Source organism: Podarcis melisellensis, assembly GCF_964234715.1.
Source record: "Podarcis melisellensis genome assembly, chromosome: 8".
In the NCBI taxonomy this organism is placed as follows: domain Eukaryota; kingdom Metazoa; phylum Chordata; class Lepidosauria; order Squamata; family Lacertidae; genus Podarcis; species Podarcis melisellensis.
This window is the reverse complement of record NC_138540.1, coordinates 83,544,490-83,562,026: the sequence shown is the minus strand read 5'-3', so window position 1 is coordinate 83,562,026 and position 17,537 is coordinate 83,544,490. Positions and strand designations below refer to the sequence as shown.

Here is a 17,537-nt window from a genome sequence, read left to right as displayed (position 1 = left end):
GCGGCTTAGGAAAAGGGGGGGAGGGGGAATAAACCGCAGGAACTCGCAAGACATTTTTGTCTTGTGAAGCAAGCCCACAGGGAAATTCGTTTTGCGAAGCGCCTCCAAAACGGAAAACCCTTTCGTCTAGCGGGTTTTCCGTCTTGCGAGGCGTTCGTCTTGCGGGGCAACACTGTACCACAAAACAATCAAAATAACTAACAAAAGAGGATAAATACAGCAGACATCTTAAAATTACCAAACAAAAAAACAAACCTTGTAGAATACGCAGCTTACTTTCTGACTGAAATACTGGTACCTTGTTAGCACCCAAGGAAACAAAGTGACCTAACTGGGAGCTATATATAAACTTATTTCCAAATACACTAATGTCGTTTATTTATTTTTTATATCTTTCGTAAAACTCATATACCACTTGATTCTGTGAGAAAACCTCCACGCAACCTAGGAGTCACCTGACTTATAAGTAGGCCTAGAATGTTTATTTGACTAATCAGGTAATCAGTTTAAAATTTCACCTCCTAAGAAATAAATATTTACCGCAAAAAGAGGTGCCCCCACTTCCTATCTATGCCATCTTCAGCTCTGTGGGGAAAGTTTGAGCTAGAAACATGGTACATAAAATATAATCTTGCAATTCATTTTATTTGGTGGGGTCGCTTGTATATCTGGGTTGTCTTTTGGCTCCCAAAAAAGATGATTCATTTTTAGCTGCAGCCAGGAAGTGCCTTTGCATTTTGGGATGGGACAAAATCCCCTCCTTTCCCCCCTGTCTTGCTTCAGAAATGTTTTCTCAGCTGTGCGATGCGAGGGACTGAAAATCAGAAGCTGGTCTGTTAGCAGAGAACTGGGCGGAATGATAGTCTGGGCATGGAAAATGACTCCGCTCTTTGCTCCAGGAGGAGAGGCAGAGGTCATAAAGGGAGGAGGGTTCTTTTTCCAATCCAGGCTGGGAGAAAAGACCTGTGTCTCCCCCGCCCATTTTGCACCAGCTCTGGAAATTGGGTGGGATACAGCGGTCAAATAGGGGCTTGGAGAAGCTGGGAGGGCTGCCTGCACTGGCAGAGGAAGACGAGTGCGGGGGGAGTGCATCGCCCCCAGTAGTGCGATCCTGGTGGGGTGCCATCGCGCCTGCCCCCCTGCCCGCTCTGGGTGCCACGCTCCCACAAGCGCCGTGCCATGCCCCCAGGACACGTGCCACGCCCCTGGGACGCGTGCCAGCCCCGCCCCTGCCTGCTCTCTGCCCCCCCCCCCCAGTGCCAGAGCATGAAGCTTTGCCACTGCCTGCCTGATTGCCTTTGGCAAGGTGAGGATACAATACGATATAATAATCTTTATTGTCATTGTCCTACACAGAACAATCTACGTCAGACATTCAGAAACCAACAAGCCTGCTATTCCCATCTATCCCAGCCTGGCTAGCCCCCTAAAAACTCTTATACCCCCATAATTGAATACAATATACTCCCACAGATACTACCTTAAAGGTAAAGGGACCCCTGACCATTAGGTCCAGTCGTGACCGACTCTGGGGTTGCGGTGCTCATCTCGCTTTATTGGCCGAGGGAGCTGGCGTACAGCTTCCGGGTCATGTGGCCAGCATGACTAAGCCGCTTCTGGTGAACCAGAGCAGCGCAGGGAAACGTCGTTTACATTCCCGCCGGAGTGGTACCTATTTATCTACTTGCACTTTGACATGCTTTCGAACTGCTAGGTGGGCAGGAGCAGGGACCGAACAACGGGAGCTCACCCTGTCGCAGGGAATCGAACCGCCGACCTTCTGATCGGCAAGCCCTAGGCTCTGTGGTTTAACCCACAGCGCCACCCGCGTCCCATAGACTACCTTACACTGTGTTTAAAACCAAAATCGCACTTGAATAGAAACTGTTTCTCAGGTGGCTTCTCAGGATAATTTCCAGGCGAACAGAGGAACTTAGTGAGAGTGGGGTCTTTTTTTTTCTTTTAATGCCCAACCCATGGCGGCCGTAAGCCTGAAGGGGAGGGCGAGCTAGCAGACTAGCTAGCTGTGGACTAGTGGCTTTGGGGCAGGCCCGTTTGCAGAACAACCTTGTGCCTTCTCTTTCCCGTGTCTCCCCGATGCCAGCTCTCCTTCCGTTACCCGTTGCTGAATTAACTTGCGCTCCTGAGCTCTGTGCCAACGGCGGAACGTGCCTCAACACCTCACCCGGTTTCCGCTGCGTGTGCCCCCCAGGATGGAGCGGGGAGTTGTGTCAGAACGGTAAGTGGCTTCTTGTTTTTGTTGTTGTTTAGTCGTGTCCGACTCTTTGTGACCCCCTGGACCAGAGCACGCCAGGCACTCCTATCTTCCACATCCCGCAGTTTGGTCAGACTCATGTTTGTAGCTTCTAGAACACTGTTCAACCATCTCGTCCTCTGTCATCTCCTTCTCCTTGTGCCCTCAATCTTTCCCAGCATCATGGAACCAAAGTGGGTTGCAAGGGATTCTGGGTAGAGTGGTGTTGTTGTTGTTGTTTAGTCGTTTAGTTGTGTCCGACTCTTTGCAACCCCCTGGACCAGAGCACGCCAGGCACTCCTGTCTTCCACTGCCTCCCGCAGTTTGGTCAAACTCATGTTTGTAGCTTCGAGAACACTGTCCAGCCATCTCGTCCTCTGTCGTCCCCTTCTCCTTGTGCCCTCCATCTTTCCCAACATCAGGGTCTTTTCCAAGGAGTCTTCTCTTCTCATGAGGTGGCCAAAGTATTGGAGCCTTACCTTCAGGATCTGTCCTTCCAGTGAGCACTCAGGGCTGATTTCCCTAAGAATGGATAGGTTTGATCTTTTTGCAGTCCATGGGACTCTCAAGAGTCTCCTCCAGCACCAGAATTCAAAAGCATCAATTCTTCGGCGATCAGCCTTCTTTATGGTCCAGCTCTCACTTCCATACATCACTACTTGGAAAACCATAGCTTTAACTATACGGACCTTTGTTGGCAAGGTGATGTCTCTGCTTTTTAAGATGCTGTCTAGGTTTGTCACTGCTTTTCTCCCAAGAAGCAGGCGTCTTTTAATTTTGTGACTGCTGTCACCAATGCGATGTTTGCTTTTACCAATCTTAACAGTCTTAAGGTCTTAAGGGCATTTTAAAAAAATAAACAAATGACAGTGTTTACTCACGAGGAAGGAAATAGAGTGTTAGCACTCTCACTTGCAAACTTTGGCAACAGATGTAAAGATTTTCAAAGGTGGAAATGCACAAATTTCTGCTTTGGTAGAAGTTGTCGAGGAGGGATGCGTATGATGTGTGTGTGTGCACTCAGCTTTGCACATTTTAAATCTGAATGGAAAATGCTTATTAAACGTTGATCTTTTACTGGATTCAGACCGTTTAATAGATGGGCATGAATTTCAGAGGACCGAGCCTACTTAATCATTTATTCCGCATGCATTTTTATGTGAGTTCAATTTTTCCACCGGGTAGAAAGGGAACCTCAAATGGATGAATAAGTGTTTCCTATTTTCCCTCGCTTTCTCAGTGTTTTCCCTACTTTTATTTTCTCCATTGAGGTTCAGACCCAAGTTATGCAAAATCCGACTTTGCATCTTAATTTTGCTGATAGATTATATGCATTAAAACTCTGTATATGCCAACTGGATGTTAAAGAAATAATAATAAAAAAATGTTGATGTTTCATACATCAGTACCTGCAGCTAACGAGATGACCTTCTCCCACTTTTTTGGGGTGGTGGAGGACTGATGAATTTTGGGGACACACATGGATGCTTAAAAATGAGACACAGTCCAAAGATAGGCCCCAGAAATTCTAAACTTCATCAAAAATATAGGCTACTTTTTCAAGTGCAAAGGTGTCAGAGGTTTTTTGGATTTCAGATTCAGGGAATTGGGCTGCCCAAGGTGTTTTCAAAGGAGACAAAGAAAGACAGCTGAAGTTTGGGAACTTCAAAGCTGCAGTAAATGCTAAAGTGGTATTAATTCATTCCAGTGGAATAGCCATGTCTGGGCTATTGCAGCAAAACCAACAAAAAACAAGCCAACTGAGACCTCCCCCCAGCTGTTTTGGACTACAGCGCCCATCAGCCCCAGTGCAGGATGGGAGTTGTAGTTCAGAGCAGCTGGAGGACACCCGGTTGGTAGTGACTGGGCTGGACTGACAAGTCTTTTGCGACAATACATTGAATGGTTATCTACCGCAGATGCTTCAGTTGAGATTCCTGCATTGCAGGGGGTTGGCTAGATCAGGGGTAGGCAAACTAAGGCCCGGGGGCCAGATCCGGCCCAATCGCCTTCTCAATCTGGCCCACGGATGGTCCGGGAATCAGCGTGGTTTTTACATGAGTAGAATGTGTCCTTTTATTTAAAGTGCATCTGTAGGTTATTTGGGGGCCCGCCTGGTGTTTTCACATAAGTAGAATGTGTGCTTTTATTTAAAATGCATCTCTGGGTTATTTGGGGGGCATAGGAATTGGTTCTCGCCCCCTCCCCCAATATAGTCCAGCCCCCCACAAGGTCTGAGGGACAGTGGACCGGCCCCCTGCTGAAAAAGGTTGCTAACCCCTGGAGTAGATGAGCCTTGGAGTCCCTTCCAATTCTTCTATGATTTATGCATTGAATTCCACACGCTTTCTGTGTGGTTTCAGTTTCCCCAACGCTGTAGCCGTAAGAGCCAGAAACCTTAAAAAAACAGCCTCTCTGTTCTTTTCCTGAGACAAATTAGGTTCAGCTTGCCGTAACTGAAGTGCAGTTTTGCAAACCGCCGGGCGCTATGTTAATTCCACTGTCGTTAGATGGCTGTAAAGTTAAGGGATTATTAAGGCGCTGGGATTTCCCTCTGCCTCTGTTGCCGGATCCTCCTAACCACAGCGCATTGTTTTGCTGCCCCCTAGAGGTGACCGACTGCCTCTCACAGCCCTGCAGCCACGGCGGGACTTGCAAGGACCTCCCTGACGGCTTCAAGTGCCTCTGCCCTCCACAATGGACAGGGAAGACCTGCCAGATCGGTGAGGATTTTTGCCCTTCGTTGCGTGACATTCTGTGGTCCAGAGTCGCTCCTTCCTCCTTGGGTTACATCACCCCCTCCTACCCTTTTCCCCAGGATCGTCTTTAGCGGATGCGGTGCCGGGGTGCAAATATCCGCCCAGCGCCCCCAAATTACCACGGATGGGGGTGGGGGGAAGCTGCGCACTGCCAGCCACATACCGTATTTTTCGCTCCATAAGACGCACCTAGTTTTTAGAGGAGGAAAACAAGGGGAAAAAATATTCCGAATGGAACAGTGGATGTATGATTTTTGTGGTTCATGCTGTGGCCACAGACATGATATGTGATTTTGGGGTAGCCCAATGCAAAAATCCTAAGAATCCATGTGGATCCGTGCTTTGTAACCACGTTTTTGTGCCATTGCGGCCCCACGAAACAGTGGATGCATGATGTTTTTGGGTGCAGGCTGTAGCCATGGATATGCTATGTGATCTGATGGTGAATTTGGGGTTACCCAATGCAAAATTCCTGAGGAGCCATGTGCTTTTACCTCCTCCCTCCCAGGCAGCCTCCTTTATCACTAGAGTCCCTTATCTCCCTCCTGATCGCTTGCTGATCAGCTGATCAGCGGATTCCTTTCAACACCCCCTTCCCTCTTTCTTTTTAAAAAAGCATGATTTGCTTTTTGCCCCTGGGCAATTCGGCTCCAGGGACCACACATTCGCTGCATAAGAAGCACAGACATTTCCCCTTACTTTTTAGGAGGAAAAAAGTGTGTCTTATGGAGCCAAAAATACGGTAGTTAGCGGGGCGCAGCTTCCATCCTAAGCCTCTGCAGGAATCGCTCTCCTCCCGCGGAGGCTTGGGAGGCAAGCTGCACACCCGCCAGCCATATGGTTAGGGTTAGGGTGCAGGGAAAGGGGAGGCCGCCGGCAAAGCTGTGCAGCTCCCCCACTCACTGGGGCACCCCTGAGAGGCCGGTGCCCTGGCGCGACGCACCACCAAGCCCTATGGGAAAGACGGCACTGCTCTTCCCAACGTTCCACCTCCTTGCCCTTCCAATTGATCCCGTGTGATTTTCCTTTTCTTTCCTGCCCCCAAATCAACACCCCTCTTTCCCTCGCCCTGTTTTCAGCATTCTGGAAGGCTGGGACTTCCTCCTCCTCGGATGTTAGAATGTTTGTGCTCATTCCGCTGCTCCACAGTAGAACGGCCACTTAGGGGAGGTGAAAAACCGGGAGCTTTCAGCCTTTAAACAGGGGCAGGCTTTGGGTAATCTTTGGTAATGTGGCGCCCTGTGCAAGCCAAAATTGGGTGCCCACAAATGGATCTTTTCCCATTATGGATCTTTCCAATCTTGCACCCCCTCGACTCGGCCACCTGCACTGCCCTAAATCCTGCGCTGATATCAGGTGCTTTCTGTGTTGGTTTCAGGTTTTTCTCTGCAACCGTGAGGCCAGGTACTTGCAAAGTGGTGTAATCTCTCTGGTTTTTCTCCTGAGTCAGCTAGTTTGGAGTCCCTGGGCATGACTTCTATCTAAGCATTATGGAGGTTCTGAACTCTGATGATTAACTGGTGTGAATTACAGTTGCCACAAAATACACTCTTCTTAGATGGCTTTACAAATCAGACCGGGCATATTGCTGTAGGAAGGGTGCGTTTGGGTTTTAGTCACATACTTAGACTGAACCTCCATTTACAAGAGTAGTATACCTCTAGTGGCTGGGTACAACCAGTGAGAAGCAACCCTTAGGCCACTACGCCCCTGCTTCCTAGAGAAATCTGGCTGATCACGGTTGGAAGCTGTTGGTGCTGACCTCAGTGAACCTTTGCTCTGATTTGACTTGGCCAATTCCCCATGTTCTTGTTTCCAGATGTGAATGAATGCCAGAAGAACCCATGTCTCCATGCGCGTGGGTGCAAAAACCTCATCGGGGGCTATTTCTGTGACTGTCTGGATGGCTGGACTGGAACAAATTGCAATATCAGTAAGGACGGGGGAGCCCAGTGGGGTGCGACATACATTCAGGAGTCGGGGCAAAGCAAGCCTTAATTTGGCTGACGCACTGCAATTTGTACCCGTAGCAAGGAGAAGGGCTCTTACCCAGTGTTACTCAGACCTCACCTGGAGTACTGTGTCCAGTTCTGGGCACCACAGTTCAAGAAGGACACTGACAAACTGAAACGTGTCCAGAGGAGGGCAACCAAAATGGTCAAAGGCCTGGAAACGATGCCTTATGAGGAACGGCTAAGGGAGCTGGGCATGTTTAGCCTGGAGAAGAGGAGGTTAAGGGGTGATATGATAGCCATGTTCAAATATATAAAAGGATGTCACATAGAGGAGGGAGAAAGGTTGTTTTCTGCTGCTCCAGAGAAGCGGACACGGAGCAATGGATCCAAACTACAAGAAAGAAGATTCCACCTAAACACTAGGAAGAACTTCCTGACAGTAAGAGCTGTTTGTCAGTGGAATTTGCTGCCAAGGAGTGTGGTGGAGTCTCCTTCTTTGGAGGTCTTTAAGCAGCGGCTTGACAACCATATGTCAGGAGTGCTCTGATGGTGTTTCCTGCTTGGCAGGGGGTTGGACTCGATGGCCCTTCTGGTCTCTTCCAACTCTATGATTCTATGATTCTAAGAACACATCCACACCTTAGCAAGGCTAGGGGGAAACCTGTGCCTGAGACCTTAGAGAGACCTTTGTCCAATCAGATTAGAGAATTGAGCCCTGGAGGGATGACTGGTTAGAGACTCTGAACCAGGCAGCTATCTTCCTATAGACATAGAACTGTAAGGCTGTCGTCACGCAGCCGCCTTTGGAGGACTGGGGATGCCCCATCACAATTCTGGATTTGCATCACGTCAGGGGAGCAAAAGAGAAGGCAGGTGTTAAAACGGCGGTTTCAAGCAACAGCAGAGATTTGGATAAAGCGGGGATGGAGGTGTTGTAAGGTGGATTTATAGACCAGAAGTTGCCGACTGCTGCTTGCGAGCCAGACAGCTCAGCTGAAAACCGTCCTGGCCTTTTGCAATCTGGTTGGCTTCCTTGCTGAACATCAGGCGCATGACTGAGGGCAGATCCATACCACCAATTTAAAGCACACCCCACAAACATTTAAACCCCATGACACCCCCCCCACCAAAGAATCAGGGAACTGTAGTTTGTTAAGGGTGCCAGGAATTGTGGCCCTGTGAGGGGAAAACTACAGTTCCCAGAATTCTTTGAGGAAAGCCACATGCTTTATCTCTGCACTGAATGCAATTTCAATGCATAGTGCGGATATGAAGTACAACTTTCTCATTCCAGCAGAGATTTTAAGGTAGTGTTTGGTTTTACGGATAAAATGTTTACTGTTTTATTGGCCTGTTTTCCATAGGTAGTTTTTTATGTACACCGCTGAGAAAGGGGAATAATCAAGGGGTATAGAAATGTCTTAAACCAGCGGTTCCCAATTTAGCGAAGTACTGCGGACTGGCTGTTTTCCGAAAGCCAAGCCATGGACCCCTTTACTTTTGAAAATTTTGATGTCTCTATGGTAGTTTTTGCTATGTGAATTGTGCCACAGAACCCCTAAATGGATTATGTGGAAGCACCCATTGGGAACCACTGTCTTAAATAAATAGTGTATTACTCTCACGGGAACTGGTTAGAACTTCAGTGATCACACACCCATTCTCTACTTTACCCCTTTATTCCCAAATAGGAGAAAACTCTTGCCGGAGACGATGTCGCAACGGAGGGACCTGCCAGGTAAGTGTGTGGGTGCTCAGGTCAGATTGAAAGAGAAAATTTTCAAAATCAAGAATTGGGGGCTGCCGTTTTAGGGATGCTACCCTGAGAAATCCACCCAACTCTGTGCTTACAGAGACTTTCTGCCAGGTTGTTTTCACCCTCACAGCCTTGCTGGATTTCTTGGACCACTGCCCTGCTGCCACAGAAGCCCACCAACCAGTAATCACAAAGTTCAAAGACGGATTTAGCTCTTTGCTAGCGAACACACCATCTCCACAGATTGGGCTGAGTGTCAGGCCCAGTTTGGCCCGCCATCTTGATTCAACATGGCGTCCACACAGAGACAAAGATTGCCACCCCACAGAAACCCTTGTGCCGACTTTGGCAACGAGATATCAAGAGACGGCCGAACCTATAGAGAACAGACAGGATGGACAACTATCCAAAATATATAGTAGATGGGTTGCCTCAGTATAAAGTAGCTTAAGTATTCTAGATCTGTGATATTTGCCAGCCCATGATCTTTCTGTGGGCCTTACGTCTGCCTGGAGGAAGACTTCCACTTGGTAATCCTCACAGAACTCTAGCCCAATGGTTGCCATTAATTTGACTTTGAATTGATTTTAGAATGAATTGATTTTAGAATGCTGTGTTACTTTTATTGTTGCTAGCCACAATGAGCCTGGCTTCAGCAGGGGAGGGTGGGATATAAATAAAATATTATTATTATTATTATTATTATTATTATTATTATTATTATTATTATTTGTTCTGGCATGGGGAACCTCTTTGACTGCAGATCCCCCAAGCTCAACCCAGCATGGCCAATGAGCTGGATGACAAGGGTTGCGGTTTAGCAATACTTGGGGGGCCAGTTTCCCTTTGTGCAAGTTCATCTGTGAGTTGTCCGCAATTTCGTTTAATGGGATCCTCTTTAGCCCATTTGCGTTATTCCTGCATTGCGGGGAGCTGGTCTAGATGACCCTTGGGTACTTTCCAACTCAACAACTCAATAATAATAATTTATTATTTATACCCCACCCATCTGGCTGGACTTCCCCAGCCACTCTGGGCGGCTTCCAACAAAGTATTAAAATACAGTGGTCTGTTAAACATTAAAAGCTTCCCTAAACAGGGCTGCCTTCAGATGTCTTCTAAAAGTCTGGTAGTTGTTCTTCTCTTTGACATCTGGTGGGAGGGTGTTCAACAGGGCGGGTGCCACCACCGAGAAGGCCCTCGGCTAGGTTCCCTGTAACTTGGCTTCTTGCAGTGTGGGAACCGCCAGAAGGCCCTCAGCGCTGGACCTCAGTGTCCGGGCAGAACGATGGAGGTGGAGACGCTCCTTCAGGTATACTGGGCCTTTGAGGCCGTTTAGGGCTTTAAAGGTCAGCACCAACATTTTGAATTGTGCTCGGAAACATACTGGGAGCCAATGTAGGTCTTTCAAGACTGGTGTTATATGGTCTCGGCAGCCGCTCCCAGTCACCAGTCTAGCTGCCACATTCTGGATTAGTTGTAGTTTCCGGGTCACCTTCAAAGGTAGCCCCACGTAGAGCACATTGCAGTAGTCCAAGTGGGAGATAACCAGAGCATGCACCACTCTGGCAAGTCAGTCCACAGGCAGGTAGGGTCTCAGCCTACGTACCAGATGGAGCTGATAAACAGCTGCCCTGGACACAGAATTGACCGGTGCCTCCATGGACAGCTGCGAGTCCAAAATGACTCCCAGGCTACGCACCTGGTCCTTCAGGGGCACAGTTACCCTATTCAGGACCAGGGAGTCCTCTACACTTGCCTGCCTCCTGTCCCCCAAAAACAGTACTTCTGTCTTGTCAGGATTCAACCTCAATCTGTTAGCTGCCATCTGCTATGACTCCATGATTCCTATGCCCCTTCCTGTGTTCCACAATTCCCCTCCCTACGCAACTCGAAGACTCGCTAACGCCAGTTCCTCTCTCTCCTCCTCCTCTCTGTTCCCAACAGGTGAAAGGCGGAAGGCACCTCTGCACCTGCCGGGAGGGCTACACAGGCACAGAGTGCGAGACGGAGCTGAGCGCCTGTGGTGGCGCCCCCTGCCTGCACGGAGGGCAATGCCAGGAGATGGAAAACAAGACCTTTCTTTGCAACTGCCCTCCCGGGCTTAGTGGCAGTCGCTGCGAGGTACTGAATGAATTTTATTATTAGGGTCACAGACCAGTTCCGGCTCACTTACAATATCAGGAAAATCATAAAACACAACAGGAATACATTGAATTGCAATTGGGTATAACAGAGACAGTACAGTTATAGCGGCAGTTAAAAATATATGTTAAATCTTGATCACTAAAATATAATCTAAAATTGACATTTAAAACCTTTAATGCTGTATTGTTTTTAACTCGATCGGAAGCTGCCCAGAGTGGCTGGGGAAACTCAGCCAGATGGGCGGGGTATAAATAAATTATTATTATTATTATTATTATCATCACCATTTTGGTAGTACAGCTTGTTCCCTAAGTTTTAAGGCAGGCGCACAGAATTTGGCCACCCTTAGCGTGATCTCTAGATCCTTGTCCTCTACCAGGAGTTTCAGACATTAAAGTTATTCTGCACTGGTCAGACCTCACCTGGAGTACTGTGTCCAGTTCTGGGCACCACAGTTCAAGAAGGACACTGACAAACTGGAACGTGTCCAGAGGAGGGCAACCAAAATGGTCAAAGGCCTGGAAACGATGCCTTATGAGGAACGGCTAAGGGAGCTGGGCATGTTTAGCCTGGAGAAGAGGAGGTTAAGGGGTGATATGATAGCCATGTTCAAATATATAGAAGGATGTCACATAGAGGAGGGAGAAAGGTTGTTTTCTGCTGCTCCAGAGAAGCAGACACGGAGCAATGGATCCAAACTACAAGAAAGAAGATTTCACCTAAACATTAGGAAGAACTTCCTGACATTAAGAGCTGTTCGACAGTGGAATTTGCTGCCAAGGAGTGTGGTGGAGTCTCCTTCTTTGGGGGTCTTTAAGCAGAGGCTTGACAACCATATGTCAGGAGTGCTCTGATGGTGTTTCCTGCTTGGCAGGGGGTTGGACTCGATGGCCCTTGTGGTCTCTTCCAACTCTATGATTCTATGAAAGTTCGGACCCGTTTGGAGATATTTGTATAACAGGAGTGATAAATACCGAGCGTATAGCCCCGTAGATACGGCAGCGTAACAAGACATGAGAGACAGTTTCTACCTCCATCAAGCCGCAGGGGCAGACTCCTTCCACGTATGGTTTACCCTCGAATCTGCCCTGCAATAAGGCAGATGGCAGCACGTTGGTCGCTGCGAGGTAATTGTCCCCTGGTCCTGGGGTGTCTGGGGCTTCCTGTGGGGCAAGGATTAAAGAACCAAGCTAAAACTCTTCAGTTCCTAAAAGGATCATGGGGCATCGGATCTCTTTCATCAATCTGGGTGTTGTTTCTCGTGAAGCCTCGAAAGCTGATCGTGGTCCCCTGTGCCTTCATAGAATAGATGGAAGGGACCCCTGTGGTCATCTAGTCCAACCCCCTGCAATACAGGAATGTCAGCTAGACTGTCCATGGCAGATGGCCACCCAACCTCTGCTTAAAATATCCAAGGAAAGAGAATCCATCACCTCCCGAGGGAGCCTGTTGTCTAACAGCTCCTGCTGTCAGAAAGTTCTTCCTGATGTTTACTCCAAATTTCCTTTCTGGTCGTTGGAATCCATTGGTTCAGGTCCTACCTGCCAGAGCAGTGGAAAACACATCTTCCATGTGAAAGCCCTTTGGATTGAAATGGCCGTAATTAATAATAATAATAATAATAATAATAATACAGTCATACCTTGGGTTACAGACGCTTCAGGTTACGCATTTTCGGGTTGCGCACCGTGCCGAGCCCGGAAGTACTGGAACGGGTTACTTCTGGGTTTTGGCGCTCGCGCATGCGCAAATACACTAAATCGCATTTTGCGCATGCACAGAAGTGCCGAATCGTGACCCGCGCATGCGCAGATGCAGCGCTGTGGGTTGCGAATGTACCTCCCACACGGATCATGTTGGCAACCCGAGCGTCCACTGTAATAATAATAATAATAATAATAATAATAATAATACTACTACTACAGTGGTACCTCAGGTTAAGTACTTAATTCGTTCCGGAGGTCCGTATTTAACCTGAAACTGTTCTTAACCCGAAGCACCACTTTAGCTAATGGGGCCTCCTGCTGCTGCCACACCGCTGGAGCCTGATTTCTGTTCATATCCTGAAGCAAAGTTCTTAACCTGAAGCACTATTTCTGGGTTAGCGGAGTCTTTAACCTGAAGCGTATGTAACCTGAAGCGTATGTAACCTGAGGTACCACTGTAATAGTTTTACTGTTTGTACCCCGCCCACCTGACTGGGTTTCCCCAGCCACTCTGGGCGGCTTCCAACATATATAAAAGCGTAATAAAACATCAAACATTAAACAACTTCCCTGTATATCATATCACCTCTCCGTCTTCTCCAGGCTAAACAGTCCCAGCTTCTTCATAAGGCTTGCTTTCCACAACCTATGCTTTCGTGCAGTGCATTCACAAAGTTGAATATGTTATGCAAAATGCACGCAGATGCGCTCACTTTGAGCGACGTATGCATCGCAGAACGTTGCCTGTGCAAATTGTGCCTTTTCAGGGGGTGGGGGGGAGAGAGAAGAGTGGAGTCCAGGCTTTCTGCAAATGGCCGTCTTTGCAACCACCTCTGGCGATCTGGAACATTTCTGCCCCACCCGGTTGCAGCCCCCTCTCCACCCCTCCGCACCAATTTGTGTCCTTGTTCTTTGGATCCGGCAGGTCTTTGTGGATCCCTGCTCCTCGAACCCGTGTCCTGACAACGCTTCCTGCGTGGGCAGCGAGGGCAGCTACGTCTGCTCCTGCCCCGAAGGCGCTGCTTGCCGGCAACTGCGAGAGGCCTGCCTGGACGGCGTGTGCCAAGGTAGGTGCCAGGAGCCGCTGGCGGGGCCCAGGGTAACACTGCCAGTGTGCTATAGGAGAGGTCAACAACGGCTGCCACTTGTATACACACCCCTCTCTCTGTCCTCTGAAGAAACACTGTCTGGGTTCAAGGGCACATTACAGCCCGGTTGCAAAGTGAGACCGGTGAGGGGCGGGCCTGGGGAAAGCCCTGAGGGGCCACATAGAGAAGCCCGGAGGGCCACATTGAAGCCACAAACCGAGTGTCGAAGAGCGAGCCGGCAGTAAATCACACTGTTCGAAGTTGGAGTTAACTGTTTATTAGCCAAAAAAACCAACGATCTGCACAGCCTTGGTTGAGTGTCAGGCCTCAGGAGCACAGCAACTTATCCTGGTAGGTTTGGGCCCATGAATCAGTTGCCAAGGCTGAAAGTCCCTGCCTTCCCACAGCAGTCCCCTCTTCTCCAAGCAAAAGGAGACGGCGTATTTCATGCCTCTTCTGGTCCTGGGAGAGCAGGCAGGAGGGAAGCTTGTTGAAACAGGAGTGTAGCCTTATTGGAGTTCACCGATTGGGTCTGCGTTGCTCCGGGACAGGAGGAAGGAAGTCAAATGACACTGAGGTTGGTTCAAAGAAAGAGTTTATTCTGCTCTCCGGATAACAGAAGGCACTTGCGTGGTGAGTCAACAGCAAGTCCAAAGAAATCAGAGATTACCTGCAATATACCGGTATATCCTCCAGGCACCCTCTTCCTCCTTCCCCAGGACTCCAACCACGTCAGCCTATGTACGCAGGTTGACATCACGTATGTTCTTGCTCTGATATTCTTAACCATAAAAGGGTATTCCTTCCTGTACTTCTGACCATAAAAGGATCTTCCTCTTCCTACTCTTATCTTGGAGGAAGAGGTCGTCATCTCCGAGAACATGCTCTGGCGTTGTTCCCGGACTTAGGTCTGTGCGTCTTTTGTGGTCAGGACATAAGATAAGGCACAGACGTGTCTTCTCTGTTCTACTGGTACAGTCAGGGTCATTCCTTGCCGTGACTGATAAAGGAGAGAGTTTGTTTTACAGCTTTGTCCTTGTTATGCATTTGCTCAACAGTTCAAGTTTTATGCATTTTAGAGTGCTCTCTTGGAGAAACAAGAAAAGGGGGGGGGTTGAGTCAGTTTTAAACTGACTGCACAGAAACCCATTCCTTCAGGAGGGGGTGGGACTTTCTGGTTTCCTCACCAGCATGCCCGATCTCTGCCTCTTAGCCCTGCTCCTCTCCAGCCTCTGCTTCTGCTTCCGGACTGCTCTCCGCCAGACTCCTCCAGCTCACTAAGCCCCGTTTCCTCTTCAGGCGATTATGGGTGTTGTAGTCCAACAAAACATCTTTCCCATCCCTGGAGAGACCTGGAGCCTCCTGCTCTGCTTACAGAGCCCTGGGGGTAATTTGGGACCACCTTCCTCAACCCGGAGCCCTCCAGACTACAACTCCCATCAGCCACGCTGCCTGACCGAGGATGATGGGAGTGGTAGCCCGAAAGACCAGGTTGGGAATGCCTTTTTTTTTTTGTTTCCCAGCGGGCAAGGCCTCATTCATCCTCCTCTCCCTTCCAGGCGCCGCCGACCCAACGATCCTCTATGTGCTGCTGCCGCTGGCTGCCCTGCTCGTCCTGGCGGTCCCCACCTTGGTCCTCCTGGCGCTGTGGATCCACCGCAAATCCCGGGGGACTCCTCCAGCCGCACCAGAACCTGCCACCAACAACAGCCTGCAGCCCGACGCCGTCCACCTGATCCGCAACTTCACCCACGGCGATGCCGAGGGTGGGCCCGGGGAGGAGGAGGCCACGGCCAAGGCGGGGCGACCCCCAGGAACGCGCCCGCCCTGCGGGCTCCCAAAGACAGACATCTCCAACGAGGAGAGGGCCAAACTGAACCGGCTGAACGCCGCCCCGGCCTTGCCAAGGCCTCTGCTCTGACCCAGTGGGAGAGGGGACGGTGTTTCAGCTGTGTGCAAAAAAATTAAAAAGGCGGAGAAGGGAATTGGACCCGCAAAGGAGGACTCCGTCAGCACTGCGATCAGGGGCTAAAGAGCCCAGTGGCACTGCCCCCCCCCCGGAAAAAGTGGGGTGTGCGACCCCCAAAGCACCTTCCTGACCAATCAAGCCTTTTGTAGTAGCAGTCCGTCCATACTTGCCCAGCGCTGCTGTATTTCTGACTTGGAAAGGATTCCAGGGTTCCTGTCTGCCTTTCACTTTAGGGCAGCGAGGAGCAGCTTCTGTGAAACACGTGCGTTGGCAGGCGGAAGCCCAACAGGTTGGGTCACCGGATGACGACTCCACCCCTTAAAGGGGGATCGGTTGGGGAGATTAGTTCTCTGGATGCGAGGAAAGCCGTCCCTCCAAACTTTAGTCTGGCAAAGGCAATATGGAAGCTGGGAGGATTTTGGCTCCGCTGCCGGACTTTTCTCAGAGAGTCCAGGTTGGCCGGAGGACAATGAAAAGTCACCTTGCCTTGCTTCTGCTTCCGAAGGGGTTAAAGGGGTGTGTGTGTCTAATTTGAATGGAGAGAAGGGATTGGAGGAGCTGGGCCGCGCCCATCTGGACCTAGCCACCGATTGGCTACATGGTCCGGAAAGCAACATTATGGAGTGCAAGGGGGCCAAGGCGGAAGATTGCCTTGTGGCCAAGCATTGCTGACAACTGCCGGCGGTTTTGCCACGAGGGAAAACAGGAAATGCCAGCCTTTGCCTCCTCCTCTGCCTGAGGGGACTGGAGGAGGGCCAGGGAAGACAGCAGGGGAGAAGAATGGAGACCCCCGAAAAGCAGGCAGAGGGGGCTGGTTTTGACAAAAAGCGCAGGAAGCAGCAAGTGCCACACACCTTGGAGGGCTGGATCTGCCACCCATCACAGCCTACCGCCTGAGGCAACTGCCTCATCGAGCGTCATGATGGGCCGGCCCTGCTGGGAGGGGTGGCAAATGGGCCAAGGAGAAGCCTGTCGAAGGCCCTACATCCCCACCAATTGTATCAGCCATCTCTTGTCACAGGGCATCAAAGCTAAGATCTCCCTTCCTGGATCAGACCAGAAGGTCATCTTTTCTGCCTATAAGAGCCGGTCAGGTGACTCAGAGGATGCTCCTGTGGGGGTGGGCACGCTGTTCCCTCCCCCCCCTAAGTCTAGTGCCTCCTGGATGTTTTAAGCCAGGGATGGCGGAACCTGTGGTCCTCTGGGTGTCACTGGACTACAACTCCCATCCGCTCCAGCCAGTGTGGCCGTTGGTCAGGGATGATGGGAACTGTAGTCTAGTGAACGTCTGGAATGCCCAGTTTTGGTCCATCTTTCTTAAGAGCCATTTGGTGCAAGACTTTCCGTTCTCGAGAATTTTCCTAGCCTCCGGAAGCAGCACCTGACGAGTTCTGGGTATAGATATCTAGCGCTTTGACGCCTGCCCCTGCTCCCTGGCCAGCTCCACAGCCATGAAGGGGACGGTCCGGTGGTCTAAACCAGGGGTCAGCAACCTTTTTCAGCCGTGGGCCGGTCCACTGTCCCTCAGACCATGTGGTGGGCTGGACTATATTTTTTTTGGGGGGGGGGGGAAGAATGAATTCCTATTCCCCACAAATAACCCGGAGATGCATTTTTACTAAAAGCACACATTCTACTCATGTAAAAACACCAGGCAGGCCCCCAGATAACCCAGAGATGCATTTTAAATAAAAGGACACATTCTACTCATGTAAAAACCACGCTGATTCCTGGACCATCCGCGGGCCGGATTGAGAAGGCAATTGGGCCACATCCGGCCTCCGGGCCTTAGTTTGCCTACCCTGGTCTAAACTGAGACTAAAAATGTAATCTCCAAATAAGCTGGGATGTTGGTCCTAATGCATGATGGGATGTAGAAGCCGCTCCACATTAGGACATGCC

At 49.8% G+C, this 17,537-nt stretch overlaps 1 protein-coding gene across 1 annotated transcript in view; it reads left to right on the top strand.

Moving 5' to 3' along the window:
* LOC309375819 (uncharacterized protein) overlaps positions 1 to 15,721 on the top strand; it is a gene marked incomplete at its 5' end in the record, with an annotated part of 50,267 nt that extends 34,546 nt beyond the window's left edge. Inside the window, 7 exons of the mRNA XM_081921743.1 lie at positions 2,105 to 2,239; positions 4,864 to 4,977; positions 6,833 to 6,946; positions 8,660 to 8,706; positions 10,672 to 10,848; positions 13,504 to 13,645; positions 15,226 to 15,721. Coding sequence (XP_081777869.1) covers positions 2,105 to 2,239; positions 4,864 to 4,977; positions 6,833 to 6,946; positions 8,660 to 8,706; positions 10,672 to 10,848; positions 13,504 to 13,645; positions 15,226 to 15,587 — 1,091 coding nt within the window. The 3' untranslated portion in view covers positions 15,588 to 15,721. The remainder of the gene's footprint in view (positions 1 to 2,104; positions 2,240 to 4,863; positions 4,978 to 6,832; positions 6,947 to 8,659; positions 8,707 to 10,671; positions 10,849 to 13,503; positions 13,646 to 15,225) is intronic.
* Between the last annotated feature and the right edge of the window lie 1,816 nt (positions 15,722 to 17,537).